At 41.6% G+C, this 15,170-nt stretch overlaps 1 protein-coding gene across 4 annotated transcripts in view; it reads right to left on the minus strand.

The window, feature by feature from the left end:
- Positions 1-4,751: 4,751 nt before the first annotated feature.
- FLNB (filamin B) overlaps positions 4,752-15,170 on the minus strand; it is a 112,739-nt gene continuing 102,320 nt past the window's right edge. For all 4 annotated transcript variants that reach the window (XM_048857363.2, XM_048857362.2, XM_048857361.2 and 1 more), the window contains 3 exons: positions 10,782-11,000; positions 9,087-9,290; positions 4,752-6,548 (listed from right to left, as the gene is read on the minus strand). In XM_048857363.2, coding sequence (XP_048713320.1) covers positions 6,361-6,548; positions 9,087-9,290; positions 10,782-11,000 — 611 coding nt within the window. In that variant the 3' untranslated portion in view covers positions 4,752-6,360. The remainder of the gene's footprint in view (positions 6,549-9,086; positions 9,291-10,781; positions 11,001-15,170) is intronic.

The raw sequence follows: 15,170 nt of genomic DNA on the forward strand, positions 1-15,170 counted from the left end.
AGATGTTTTTCTGCTCTGATTCAAGATTTCCTGGAGCTGTAGGAAGCAATCAACGATCTTGAAGAAGCTAATGTAGCTGAGATCACCAGAATAGTGTGATTATTTTATTTGGATTGCAGTTGCATCTGGAGGTTAGGGCCCCACTGGGCTGGGTACTGCACAAAGAGGCAGTACTGGCCCCAGAGATACTTATTTCCCCTTGCTCCAGAACCTTAATTTGATCAGATCAATGAATGGAGTTTCCTGGTTACATTCTGTCTGGACATCAAAATGTCTCAGAGGCTAATGGAGAATCCTGCTGAGCTACACCACCTTCCACAGCCCAGGCTGTTAACTGTAGATGTTCCAGGTCCATGATTCAAGAGGTTTAATCTTTTCTGCACATGTAATGTGGTTTCCTTCGCTGTCAAACAAGCCCAAAGCATCTTCTAGGCAAGTGGAGGACTAGGAGGAAGACTTCACTTAAATAATACAGAAAGGGGAGAGCTGAACTGACTTCAACGGTAGCAAGTTCTTCTCTGCTCAGGATGTTATTTTCATTGCCAAGAAGATTTGACCTCTGGTTACTCCCTGCTTTTGGAAGTCATATAAACAAACACTCAAGCCTCAGTCATAAGGCAACCCCTAAACAGAAAGTAGATTATTTCTGCTGCAAGCACCATCATTGCCCTCTGTGGTTTCTTGTTCCTTCTGAAGCAGCTGGTACTTGCCGCTATCCTAGACAGGATTGTGACAGGTTGGGTCACAGAAACCCCCTTGGGACTGCCACTTGATGTGCCGAGACTACCTCTGAGCCAATTTTCCCTGGCAGCTTGGGACTTTGGTACCCTGTCTTGTTCAGCCAGACATGCTAGCCTGCTGCAAACACAGAACTACGTCCCCCAAAAGTGCAGGATTAACTGAAAACAGCTTAAGAAATGCTCCTGTATCCAGCACCCAATTCCCAATGGGGTCCAAACCCCAAATAAATCTGTTTAACTCTGTATAAAGCTTATACAGGGTAAACCTCAAATTGTTCACCCTATATAACACTGAAAGAGAGATATGCACAGCTGTTTGTTCCCCTAGGTATTAATACTTGTTATGGGTTAATTAATAAGCAAAAAGTGATTTTATTAAATATAAAAAATAGGATTTAAGTGGTTCCAAGTAATGACAGAACAAAGTAAATTACCAAGCAAAATAAACAAAAACACACTCAAGTCTAAGCCTAATATTGTAGGAGACTAAATGCAGGTAAATCTCACCCTCAGAGATATTCCAGTAAGCTTCTTTCACAGACTAGACTCCTTTCTCCTGGTACAGTCCTTGTTCCAGCTCAGGTAGTAGCTAGGGGATTTCTCAGGACTGCAGCCCCCTTTATTCTGTTCTACCCCCTTATACACCTTTGGCACAAGGCGGGAATTGTGTTTCTTTGGGTCCTCACCCCTCCTCCTAAATGGAAAAGTCCCAGGTTTAAGATGGATTTCAGTACCAGGTGACATGGTCACACGTCCTGTGAGACCCCAAGCCTTCATTCTTCCCAGCCTGACTCACAGGAAGGCTTGCAAGTAAACAGAGCCATCTACATTCAATTGTCCTGGTTAATGGGAGCCATGAAGATTCCAAGCCACCATTAATGGCCCACACTTTGCATAATTACAATAGGACTTCAGTTACATTTCGTATTTCTTGTTTCAGAAACAAGAATGATACATTTATACAAATAGGATGACCACACTCAGTAGATAAGATTTGTAATGATACCTTACAAGAGACCTTTTGCATGAAGCGTATTCCAGTTAAATATTCACTCATTAGCATATTTTCATAAAATTATATGGAGTGCATCATCACAGAATACTTGACTTTTTTCTGTGTGGACCATTGGTTACATCTTGGATGGCCACATTTGGGGTGCATGCCCCCAAACACAGCACTAAAAACCAAAGTGAACTAAATGGAACTCAGATTAGAACATTTTTCTTCAAGTAGATTCCCCACCTTGTAATGCTTGTTTCCATAGTGAGTGTGCAAGGGCCTAGCATGAGGTTGGGTTAGCTTTCAGTACGTTTGTACTCACCTGCTCTCATATAATTAAGAACCACACCTAGTTGTCTTATATCAGGTGAGTAGTTGTGTGTGCATTTTGAGAAAGTCACTTGGATGAAGCCATTGCTTTGAATTTATATCAAAGCACAGCACCTGTCCAATATTCTAGGTGCTCACCACAAAATAAAGATAATTAAGCCACTTACCCTCAGAGCCAAAAGAGTTCAATTCCCCTCACTCCCAAGTTCTCATGTGTACTATTTGAGATCATCAGTTGCTTCGCCCAGGAACTGCTCAGATCATCATAAATTGCCCTCCCAAAACATTCCCCTCCCCAACATTTTGCCTCTCCCTCCTAATACACGCACACAATTTTGCCTCCCAAAGTCAGCAGTATTGCAAGTGGTCATCTGCAAGTGAAGCCAGCCAGCCACCTTCTGTCTGGCTCAGCAGATGTCCACTAGTGAGCAAGATAGTACTCATTCAGCTGCTTCTGTTCCTTACTCCAAGAGTAAAAAAAGGTAAGGCATATGTGAGATTATAAAAGTAGTCTTTTGAACTGTTTTCACAGAAGTCTGAAAGGACATGGCTCCCAGCTGATGCAAGCTTCAAAGGGACAGCTAGCTTTTGGGGGATGGCTTTCAAAAAGCTGGTATTTCAAATCTGAATGGTCTCAGCTCCTTCATCCTCATCCTTCCCCCAGTTCAGAAATAAATGAGGCACTATTCACACAAAGGATTTTTGGGAAGTTAGCCAAGTAGCCACATTTATGCATAATCTTTATTTGTAAAATTCTAGTGGTGGCCATATTCCAAGATATGGATTGAGACCCATTAAAAGAGCCTTGTGTGCAATCCCACTACTGTTACTGGAACTATAGTGGGTAATGGGTTTGTGTAGCAGAGAAGGGAACCCAGAGTTAAATTATTCTAACATGTCTAAAATTCAAGCTTTATGGTTGTAGTGCTGAAGTTTTGATTCCAATAGGGCAAACTTTGCTCCCAGAGCGGAGACAAAAACAGTCAGAGTGATAAAGGTTACATGAAACTTGAGGGTTATTACACTAAATCCAGCATTTGGTAGCAATACGTTTAGGTAGTTCAATTTTGTGGATAAGTCACTTGGATTTTTATACTAAGTCACACCAGCCCTTGTATATACCAGTAGAATTGCCTACATTCTATAGCATAAATAGCAATGTGGCACAGAATCAGCATTCAGAGTCTTGCATAAAAATAATCTGGATGAAGGACTGTGAGGACAATTCTTTGGGTCAGCTACAGGATAAGGCAGAGAAGGATTAAATGGTAGCAGGCAAAAGAAAACTTCTGCCAGTACGCAACCCTTTGGTAGTGTGAGTTAGCAGGACAGCCACACCCATTTTCTCAACTCTTGTTTGCTGCAATGGGTGGGATAGTTTCAGAGGTCAGCCTTTCCCTGGCTTCATTAGCTTTGTGCTAGGTCAATTGTAACTAGGAAAGACAGATAAATGCAATATCAGAACCTCCTTGGCAGCAGTAGCCTGCAAACAGTTTCTGGTTTCCCAGCTATTATTTGGAGTGGGAGTGCTATGTTTAGAGAAACATCTGCTTGTTTCTATGGCAACATATTGCTGAGTTAAACCTAAGGAGATAAGCGTGTAATAAGCAGGTGGAAGCCACCCACCTTTTCTGATTTCGTAAATGCAGGTTCTGCCTTTCAGTTATCAAAGGAAAGCCCCTAGCCTAGAAGGGAGTTTTGGACCATCAAAACTAATGAATTTAATGACTGACCAAATAAGTGCTGATGTATTAGCCATCCAGACTGAAGCACAACAGACCCAGCAGGAACAGTAGCAGCTTTGAAAGCCTGTGCTTCATGCAGAACACACTTCAGTTGCCACATGCAGTCCTTGGCTGAGACCACCAGCAAGGTGCTGGGCCAGGCCTGGACACTACTCTCCTGGGAACTGGACTGAAGCCTTCAACTCCTTTAAACAAAAATCTCACTGAACATCCAGATGTTCATTACTAGAGACCCAACATGGATGGGACCCACAGCCTCTATCTTTTTACCCATCTGCAAGCCGTTCAGTCCACCTACTGCCTTTGGAGTTGGTAAACCAAACATTTATCATCAAGTGCCTCATCTTTTGAGCCAAGCACAGTCCAATGTTTACTACACATCGGCCACACAATTGCAGCTTATAAACAGCTAATTTAATTGAAGCAGGTGTGGTTGAGCATGAACTGAACATTAGCAATACCAGTGGTGAGGAGGACAGTAATTGAGGAGTGGAGACAGTATAGTGTATGCGCCTTATTCATTTCTACTGTGTATCTGTAAGTCACTATTTGTCTTAAAAATTGTATCAAAAGGCAGACCACATAGCGCTGCTAGTTCACTCTGAGTCATGTGAACTGTGAAGTGTCTCAGTGCAGTATGATGGTTTTGCCTAGATTTAATATCATATACTGCCCAGTCGTTTTAGCAGCAAGAGAGTCAGGAATGTTTTAGACATAGCCAAATAGTTTCATTATGAGAACACTTGTCAAGTCTAAAGTAGGGTCAAACATGACTGTTTTAAGGATTATCGTTGGTGACTAGTTTTAGGGCCAGGAGATGTACACAGTAACAGTACATGTGGCTGGAAGTTAGACATGAAGCCACACAAGCATGATACTATATTATATTAAACCAAGCTAAAACTACCGTTTCTTCAAATAGAAGACAATCTGAGGTGGTTTTTAACATGCACATTTTAATGTAGCCAACATTGTTTTAATAAGTTAAGATACAATTTTACAATCCTGCATTTTATTCCAGTTTTATTTGTTTTTACGTCCTAGTTTACAATGTAGTAAGCATTTCACATTAAGGCACAAAGCACAGTAAAAAAAGTCAATTTCCCCAAGAAACTGTGCTCAAAAAGTAGTGCATTGACATACAACTCCTACAGAACAGCTGTATGTAGGAACCTCTCACTAGGGATAGGAGGTAAGCATCAACATATTTCCAACAAATCCTTCCTAATCATACAAAGTTAAAGCTATTTAGCCAAAACTTGTGCTCATGTACATGTAAAACACAGCAGTTGGCAGTAAACTTCAGTTCAGCATTTGAAATGTATTTGTTATGGAGGAAAAAATGTCACAATCATGAAAGTTAGAACTAAACGTTCATTCCTTACTCATAAGAAGGATGGATGAGCCCTTGTGCATTTTAGAAACTTTGCAGCATGAAAGCAATTTCAGGAGATGAAGGTGCTTTACTGAAGTCTTTGGATTGCAGTTCCCATAAAAGGATTAGGATGTGATCAAGTAGCTTGTGCCTACTACGGTTACCTTGTGGATTCAGAGCACTATTAGACATGCTATTGTGCAGAGCTAGTTTTCAAAGTTAAAGTTTGGAGCAGGTGAATACCCCAAACGTGAAGCTAACCTTTTGATCGTTTCCTTTTATGAGAGGCTTCTGAGCTGTATGGAGTCACACCTGGCTTGGATAACTTGATTTAAACCAACTGACTGGAGTTTGTGCTTAGAAGCAAAGACTTTTGGGAAGTTATGACCAAAGTAATGATTGATCACACACTGGCAATCTGTGGAGCAAGCATCTATAGTAAGTTTCGCTAGAAGCCCAAGCTAATTAAAGCCACCATTACAAGCATCATGGAAAAAAGCTAACAATATATTTTTACAAGGCATTAAATGCAGAAGGGCTGAAAGCAGACTGAAAGTTACTTCCTGGTAGCTTAAGGGTTGCTATAGCAAAATTAAGCACTCTTTTCTTAAGTGTAAACAATTAGCAAAGCATTTTGTAAAATATTCTCTTGAGTGGTATGCCACTTGAATAGCTTTTCATAATGTTAAGTATTAAAATTGGTCAAGTATACAAAGGCACGTATTTAGTACCAGTTTTACCTCACTTCTTTACAGAAAAAAATCTGAATTGGGGACAGCCCAAGTCATATTCCACAACTTAATGTAAAGTCTCTAGTCAAAAAAACAAATCAGTAGTTTAAGATACCCAATTACAAAAGACAAATTCCAGTTTTCAATTAATACCTTAAGTCTTTAACATCCACAAAGGAAATTAGTGTCTTAGTTATCCACGATTAATGTTGATAGTTACCCACTGACAGTAAAGTTACAATTTTAAAAAGGATATTAAATAGATTTACATTACATAGTATTCTATTTAGGTAAAAAGTTGGAACACTTCTAAAAACAGTTATAGAATTTACTTTTGGATGTACTGAAATGTGAGCTGCATGTATCTAGTCACAACAGAACTGCAAACAGTTTTAAAAATCTGAATTGCAGATGCAAAGATTATAGATCGTAGAAGAACTTAAGGAACAGTGACATGGAATGGACTTCCAGGAATGTGCGTTTCGCCCCACTTCACTGCCAGAGTATAGTCACCCTTCTCTTTGACCACATAAGTTACATTGTATTGGTGGTTTCCCAAGTGTTTCACAGAAACTTCTTCGCATGGTGTTGTGGGTCCATGGACACCAACTAACAGCATATTTGAACCTGTGGTACAAATGAGAGACCATTAGCTTTTATAGTTATGACTAGGTAACAGGGGACTTAAGTCTTTGTTGCTGTACCACCCCAAAAAATGGTCTACCAACCCAAAGCGCTTACCATCTTGTTGTGTGTTTTGGGCCATTACTGTAGTGATTTGTTTATCTAGCAATAGTCTAGGCTTGGTTAAGCCATTTTAGAACCTAGAAGGATTTTGTATTTACATCTTTGGAAGTACCCCTCATTAAGCTAACATTTAATCTGCAGGTATGGTGTCTGACCTGCATACAAGGTGTTGCTACCATCATTGGCCTGGGTTGACATGAGTAAGTGGACATGGGTGGGGCCTTATGTCTTGGAGACAGGATTAGGGAGGTAAATGGATCAGCAGGCTGGAAACAATGTCTGTACTAGCTAAAATGAGGAATACCCAAGGAACCATTTTACAGAGGACAAGATAACCCTGGAATATTATGTAAGAGAAAGAATAAGTCATGCATGGACAATGACTGATATACAGGGACTTTCCTATAAAGGGACCAAGACAATCCCAAAACACATGATGCAATGTATAGTAAATGCAACAACGTACAAGTTTGCGGTGTAATTTTTGATGTGTGGTACACCCTATATCCACCCCCTATGCTTCCATCTGATCAACTAGCACAGCTTTGATGTGTGCCAAATAAAAAGGAACTTGAGGGAGAAGACTGGAGTCGAATGGGTTTTTGGGGCACCTCCCCAACATAGTTGTGCCCTGACTCATTCCATTCATCTGGAGCAGGTAGCAGTATAGCTTATTACACTTGTAGGTCAAGGATCACAAGCCTTTGTAAGGGCTTAAATCTGAGGAAGATTGTACCACACTGGAGAAGTGGGTCAAATAGAAGGGTGGACCCAATGAATTCCCCAGAGAACTAGAGGGAAAGTGGGACTGGGTGCAAAAGAAACTCCAGAGCAAGGTATTGGAGAAAAATGCTTGGCAAAGCACAGTGAAGGTCTGTTAAATGCCAATGAAATTTTCAAAGAATAGAACCCCTTGGCAGCAATGGAAAAGACAATGTCTAGTTATCCTTAAGGCAAAGGGAACCCAAATCAAAGCAGCAGTTTCACAAGGATTATTTTTGACAACTAACACTAACAAAATGTGCCACCTTGAGGGAGGACTGTAAAAGTTGTAAAAGGCAAAATAGTAAAAAAGCAACTTAAATGTGTTATCTGCTTGTAACTTGCAGTTTACAAAAGAAACTTCTAGAGTGTAAAGCCATTTTAGGAAAAGTTCAAAGGGGCTTAGCTATGCCAAACGAGTTTAAAATATTTATTTGGTCTTGCATAACTGTTTACAACTTAGCAAGGGGCTGCAAAAAATTTTTAAAAAATACCTCTTAAAGTAGAACATGTAAAATAAATTGGCTTTTAAAAAATTCCGTCCATCCAAATCTTGAATTCAAGGTTGCAAAGCTGACACTCTTTGGGCAGTAGCCATCATCTGGCATGCTTAACTTTGTTAGTTAACCCTCAAGGGGTCAATGCTTTTACAGAATTCATTTTTTAAATTTGGTTATCAATGTTAACCATAAACTGAAAATAAGAACAGAGCAACCAGAACCAGAATTTACAGCACAAGAAAGAGGGCCAAGTACTGCAAAAAAGTGTACAATTTTTGCTTTAAGATATTTGTAGGTTATAAGAGTTTGGATGAAGGCTGTGCTATCTTTTCCACTATAAAATAATCCTGTGACACCTATGAAAGTTGGCTCATTAATTGTTGGGATTTACAGGGTGTCATTAAAAGATTAATAGTAACTGCTGATTACCCTGAATACTTCACTTGCATCTGTTAACCCTGCTCCACACTGGGGGCCGGGAGGAGTCGACCTAAGATACGCTGACTTCAGCTATGCTATTCGTGTAGCTGAAGTTGTGTATTTGAGGCAGACTTACCAGGCCTTGAGGACAGCAGTGAGTCAACCACTGCCGCTCCCCCATTGACAGGGAGCGCATTCGGGGATCGATTTATTGCATCTAGACAAGACGTAATAAACCTATCCCCAATAGATCAATCACTACCTGCCAATCCAGCAGGAAGTGAAGACCTGCCCTTAGATTTACTTTATAGAGTCCCTGGCTCAGAGTTCAGGCAGGGTCTGTTATCTACTCAATCACCAGTTTATTTGGCCTCACATGCATGGTGCTATGCACAGTCTTCCATTAGAGCAAAGGTAACAGTTGCAAGACAAACCTCTCCTTTCACTGCATGGATTTCAACACAACTGATTTTTCCCCTTCCTGTCATTATGCTAGTTTATGACTGATTCATCAGTCAAGTGCCACTCATTCAGTTCTGATTAATGGCTAACAATAGGCAGCTCAAAAGCAGTCACATTCCTGTACTCTAGAGATGAATTCAGTTAGCTGGCAGTTTACCTCCCTGGGATCCAAGAGCTTAAGTTTTTCATCCTGGTCTCCCACTGGACCCTGAAGGCCATAAATTAAACAGTTGCAGATATGTATTGCTTTGAGATCAAATCCTTAAACCCATACCTGCTTTGCTGCAGTCTACAGTAAAGCTGCTTTTTTGACCCACAAAAGCCTTTGAGAGTCCTGCACCTCTAGAGGTCACTCTGCTGGCATCAGATGTAGACTTAGGAATGGCACTGTAGCAAGTTTCTGTTGATGACCGCGTCACCGATTCCACCATGATTGAGCTCGTTTCATTTGCGCTGCCTGGGCTAACCAGTCGCTGGCCTAGAAAAGGAAAGCAGATTTGCAATAGGCAGGGTTCTCAGTACATTTAGAAGGAATTCTGGGAAGTCAGAGAAAGTTATGTCAATAGGCTGGGCTAATATTTTGATCTTAATCACTTCCCTGCAGTAGCACCTGGAGGTTCTGTCAGGAACAAGGATTTAATACTGACCCTATACAAACATGGCACATCCATGCTCTAGAAAACAGACTTCTGGTAATTCAGTTCTCTTCTGTTCACTGCCCACTAAATTTGTGGTGAACCTGATTTCTCATCGGGAAGAAACGCGCTCCCAGGACTGTGATAGGCATAAAGAGGTTAGAGAACAGTACTAGCCCTCTTCCACTCAAGCCGGATTTTCACTTCAGCAGTACAGAGGCGAATACAAAGTATTCGGTTTGTATCTAGCATGGTAATAGGCACACTGCAGACTTCGCAGAGCAAGTAATCAAGATTTTTCTATTTCTTGAACATTTCGATTTACAAACCAGGTGCTGGTTATGCTTGCAAACAGTTTAAGAGTAGTACGTGAACCGTGATTAAGTGTTGGGCAATATTTAAAGATGGATTTGTTCATCATGTTTTTGCAGATTGGCTCCTACTAGGATAGAGGATTTGAATGAACATGCGTTATTTCTGGAAGCAATAGCAACCCCAGTGCTTTTAAGCCAACACCAAGACAGCTGCAGTGCTTGAAAGCCAACAGGGACTTCAGATTTCATGAAGTGAAAAACTGGCTGAAAGAAAGGAGAATTGTGCTTGAGTTGCTAAAGGTCAGTGAGACTTTATACACTTGAGTTGGCAGAACAGAGTGGGTGCAACTTTGTAGAAAACTCTGAAAACAGTCTGCCCAGGACTTTGCACGAGTGTGGTGGCATTTTACAGATGGGACAGCTAAGACAAATTGTGTCCTGTGATCTTTAGCACATCAAGGCCACTGGCAGTTTTAGAAACTGAACTCCATTCCATGCTTTGAGCACAGTATTCGCAGACAGTGGAAGTCCACTGAGTTTTCCTGTATTTTCTTAAGAAAGCTGTTCAGAAGATACAATTATCTGTCGATACGCATGTCCTTGTCCTTAAAGGAAGGGAACCTCTTTAAGGAAGAGTCAAAGACTAGACTGCATCCAGTAAATTTGCCTTTTATACCACAGCAAGAGACAAGTTTTGTAGTTGTCACTGGGAAAAGTGAGCTATGTTTCGCCTCTAATGCAGTGTGCTGGAGCTGCTGGATTTTCAGTATGTTCTAGGGAAGTTTTTGTTCAGCCACGGACAAGCTTTCAATAGCAGGCACCTCAGTGGTGCTTGTCTCAACTAGTTCTGAAATAGGATCTCATTATCTAGAAGATCCTCTGAGGTGGGGGGAATGCTCTGCCCTTCGTAGTCTTCAACACTGCTGCCAATAAATCCCTTTGCGGTATTGCACAGAGATATGCTACAGAGAACTAAATTAGTAGTCTTTAGTTTATGCCATCACTGGTTAGTATTTTTACCTGTGACTTTTGCCTTGAAAGGGCTGCCCACTATATGGGTAGGTCCACCATATTTAATTCCAATAAGATAGTTCCCTGGAGCCATTGGTGTATACATGACATCATAACCCTCAGGAGTTTCCTGGCAGTCCATTTTCACCTTTGAGGGCCCTTCAATTGTAACGGAGAGTGTTCCTGGACCAGCTTTGGTTGTGTTTATGTGAAACTCCGATTGCAATCCTGGAAAGAGGTTTAGCATAAGAATAAAAACCAAGGGTGTAGGAAAAGTAGTAATGCTTACCTATGTATGCAATCACCAGCATGTACTGTTACACAAGATCAATGTGCAAAGCAGTTAGTAAAGTAAGGCAAGAATATGGTACTTAAAAGCTTGGTCACCTTTACAGTGTATGGAACAGCAAGACGGCCATGAGTAGTCTAAGCGATGCTGATGCTTTGAAACAGATAATTAAATACAGTAGGTCAAGCTCTTTGGCCCAGTTCTGCTCACTTATTCTGGCCTCATGCCAATGAAACTAGTGATTTCAGTGGGGTTACTTCAGCTTTACACTTGTATAAAAGCAGAATTTTGCCTCTAGTATGCATGTTTTACCTATATGAAGCCATTATTGGCTATTCTTAATCAAATGCTTTTACCCATTTCTTGGGCATCAGAAACAGGAGAAAAGCCCTTCAGGAGTTTAACAGGAATTGGGGAGGATCTTTTATGCATGAGAGGCTAATTTAAAGGCAATTAAACTCTTAAGGTAAACCTTTCAGTCCCCTTTGCAGCCTACACTGATGCAGGTCTTCTCCAATCCTAAACCCAGGTAAGATCCCCATCTCCCTGCAGGATTATAGCCACTCATCACTGAAGGCCCCCTTAAGAGTTGTCAATAGATCACACCAGCGACACTTGGCCAGGATAAATCTTTGGCTACAGCTCTTGCAAAACAGTTAGTTATTCAGATTGCCTTGGGTAGCACTCCAAGCATTCTGCTGGAGTAGAAACAAAGCTTTGTTTCAGTTATAGAATCAGTAAGTACTGATTTGTGTTGCAGTAACAGCACAATGCTATCAACATTACAAAGAAAGCTTTAAGCAAGGCTTTCAGTCTCAGTCAACTGTCATATCTCGAAGCAGGTCAGCTGTGCACAGATGACCAAACACTACAATTAAGCTTAATTTAACATTCCCTTTCCAAGGTTTATTATTCCTAGTCTAGTTTAAGTCTTTAAATGTGGTATCAGATGGAACAGAAGTTGCTAATTCCTGTTTTCTCACCAGTGGAAAGCAGGAACTGTTTAGTAGAATTCCTGCTACCATGGGGAATGGAGGAATATAGATGTGCAATCCTGTATCAGACTGGAATCCACATAATATGGCATCTTCTCTAGCATTAGCCAGTACTCAGGGTCTTTGGGAAGGAGATTCTCTTTTACTCCAACTCAATGTTTATTGGAAGAGCATTCTTTCCTTACCTCTGTAAGTGATCAGTTTACACCATGCAGTATAGGAATCTATTCCCTTTATCTGCTTATGCAGCTATGGGTATGACTACACAGGGACAAGAGACCTGTGGCACATCCCTGGCTGGCCCAGGCTGCGTTTGGGCTCTGAATGCAGCCTGAGCTCTGGGACCCTCCACTCTTGCAGGATCCCAGAGCTTGCGTTCCAACCTTAGCCCAAACATCTACACAGCAATTTTTCAGCCCCCAGAGCTGGAGCCCAAGCCTGAGCTAGCTGACCGTGGTCAGCTGTGGTTTATCCATGTGTAGACATACCCTCTGAGTGTGTTAATGTTCAACTTGACCTCCCATAGCAGTGACTTCCACCAGTGTCTGTTTACAAGCAACTGCCCTTTTCTGCAGATTTAAGGGATTAGGAGGGAAAGATGGTTTCAAGTGTTCCTAGCTATTGGCTACCAAAACCTAGAGTCCTTCAGATTGGTCTATTGTTCAGGAGTCCTGCCATGTTGCCTCCAGCGGTTCCCATGTTAACATGAACTCTTAGTTTCAGAATGTGGTCAGTGGTCCCTTATGGGAGTTAATACTGGTGTGTCTCAGTGCAAAATTACTGAGCAACATGTTTTATGGATTTAAAAGATTCAACTGGAAATGTGTCAGTGGGGACTTTAGTTTCCCTCAGGTAAAAAAGGGTGGGGATATTTTATAGCCATCACTGCTTTTCTGCACCCCACTGGTTACACTGCCAGGAACAGTTTTACACAGGGATTGCTAGGGATCTACATTCTACCTTTTGAGAATAGAAGTACTGCAAAGAGTCCACAGCAGGGGAAAAGGAAACGAAGCAGGGAAACCATGCTAGCTGTGGGTGACATCACTACCCATCAAAATGTGAAAGCTTAAGTCTTAGTTGGCTACAGTGTTTGGCATAATTTAAACTGTCCATAATATGAGCACAAGAATGTCTTTGTATTTGATTACAAAGGGTAAAATTAAGTTATATTTGTTTGAATGTTTAAAGAAACTGGCAGACTATTTGCAGGCAGAAGAGCTGAAATAATGGAGATTCCAGACTTCCAACAAGAGCAATATTTAAGCAAGATTTTAAACCAACTTTCTCTACACAGTTCCTAATACACAATCGAGAGATGCAATTTCTCTTTCAATTTAAGCTTTGGCTGCCATTTAAAGACCCCCCTTAAACTTCTAAAATTGCTAAGTGCTAACAAGAAGTAACAAGTATCTAGTCAGCTTTCAAGTGTTATATAGCAATATAATTTAAGCTGGGAAATGTAGAGAAGATCTGCACCTTTGCTTGCGGAGACCCCAATCCAAAGGTACTTAGGAGCATAAGTCCCAGGTATAAACTCCACTGCGATCCACAGAACTCCTGGTGAACACTGTAGGTGCCTAAACTCACTCGGCACTTAAGTTCTGCCCGCCCCCCCCCCCCCGGGGGGGTATGTACACACAGTGCTGTCCCTCTAAGCACCAAAACACTTATTTCCCACCCCAAGGCCCAGAGCAATTCACAAACTGGGCAAGATATGTGGACGAATGTCTATGATTGGATCCATTTTAAAAAAAACACCTCAAAGGTGCCTCCCACCTTAACTTCTAACCACGAGGTTGCATTGCTCACCTGGGATGTGGGAGACCCAGGTTCCATCTCCCCCCCCTTTGCCAGAGAGAAACTAGTATTGAACAGGGGTCTCCTACCTCTCAAAGTGCTCTAAGCACTGGGTATGTGATATTGTGATGTGGAGCTCTATCAATCTGTTGAAGATTATCCACTGTGGATAAATATTAAGTCACTGAACCAGAGTGGAACTAACTTAGTCCAGTAGTTAGGGCACCCATCTGCAAAGTGAGACCCAGAGACTCCAGTGCCCCTGCTCCAAACCCTCATTTATCCACAGCAGAACAGCTTCAACGGAGAGTCAGTGAGGCTCAGAATACCCTATAGCTCAGTGGTCACAGCACTCCCAAGAGGATTTGAACAGGAGTCTCCCACCTTTCTCCCCTTCTGCTAGGCAGAGGAAATCAAACCTCCATCTCTCACATATCAAGCAAGTGTGCTAAAAGTGGTTATGTGGAGCAAGGCAGGCATCTAACTCACACAAGAAGACACTTAGGCACCTAAACCACCTGACTCCAAGAGACTGGTTCCTGTTTGTGGATCACTAAGCAGACAGTGACCTCTCTCAAGGAGGGGTGCATCCCTTGGCTCCATCCCTCCCTGTCAACATCTCCCATTGGTCAGTTTAGGCAGCTCCCTGCCTCATGTCCTGGCTTTTCTGGATTGCATTCCAAGGCACTTCTCTCCCACATTCATTAGGCACCTCACTCAGCCTTTGACTGCAGTATTCTGTGTGTGTGTTTGATCTTCTAGGCACCTAAAAGTTAGTCCCCCTGATGCTCAGCATTGCAACACCAAAGTCCCTTTGTGGATCTGGGCTTGAATAATTTTCAAGCTGCACTATCAATTCTGATCCAAAGCTCTTTGGACAAGGAGTTTAAAATGCCTTTATTTAAAAAAAAACCTCCATCTTCTTCTGCATATCTCATGTGTTAGAGCTTCCCATGTGGGAATAAAGCCAAAGTATTTCCTGAGCTCCAAGGGACCACCTAAGTTGAGTTGAGCTAACTGACACTGATTTGCTTAGCCAAGTTTTTCACCAATACAAGTGAAATCTTTGTTTCAGCCACCAGAATTTGCAGTCTTTAATCCTGCAAGCTGCTGGTTTTACAACCCTAGTAAGCTTTATAACAAGGCAGAATAAGAATGTGTACAAGAAAATAAAGGCGGAAGAACAAATGCTTGTTAGTTTAGCTGCCTTGGCAAGGAGAAAGTAAACATTTACAGTTGTATAAAAATCAGTCTGAAAAACAGCTCTTTGGAAGCATTAGAGAGGGGAATTTCCATTGGGCTAAACAGTATTTT

The sequence above is a fragment of the Caretta caretta genome, chromosome 7 (genome assembly GCF_965140235.1).
Source record: "Caretta caretta isolate rCarCar2 chromosome 7, rCarCar1.hap1, whole genome shotgun sequence".
Lineage (NCBI taxonomy): Eukaryota > Metazoa > Chordata > Testudines > Cheloniidae > Caretta > Caretta caretta.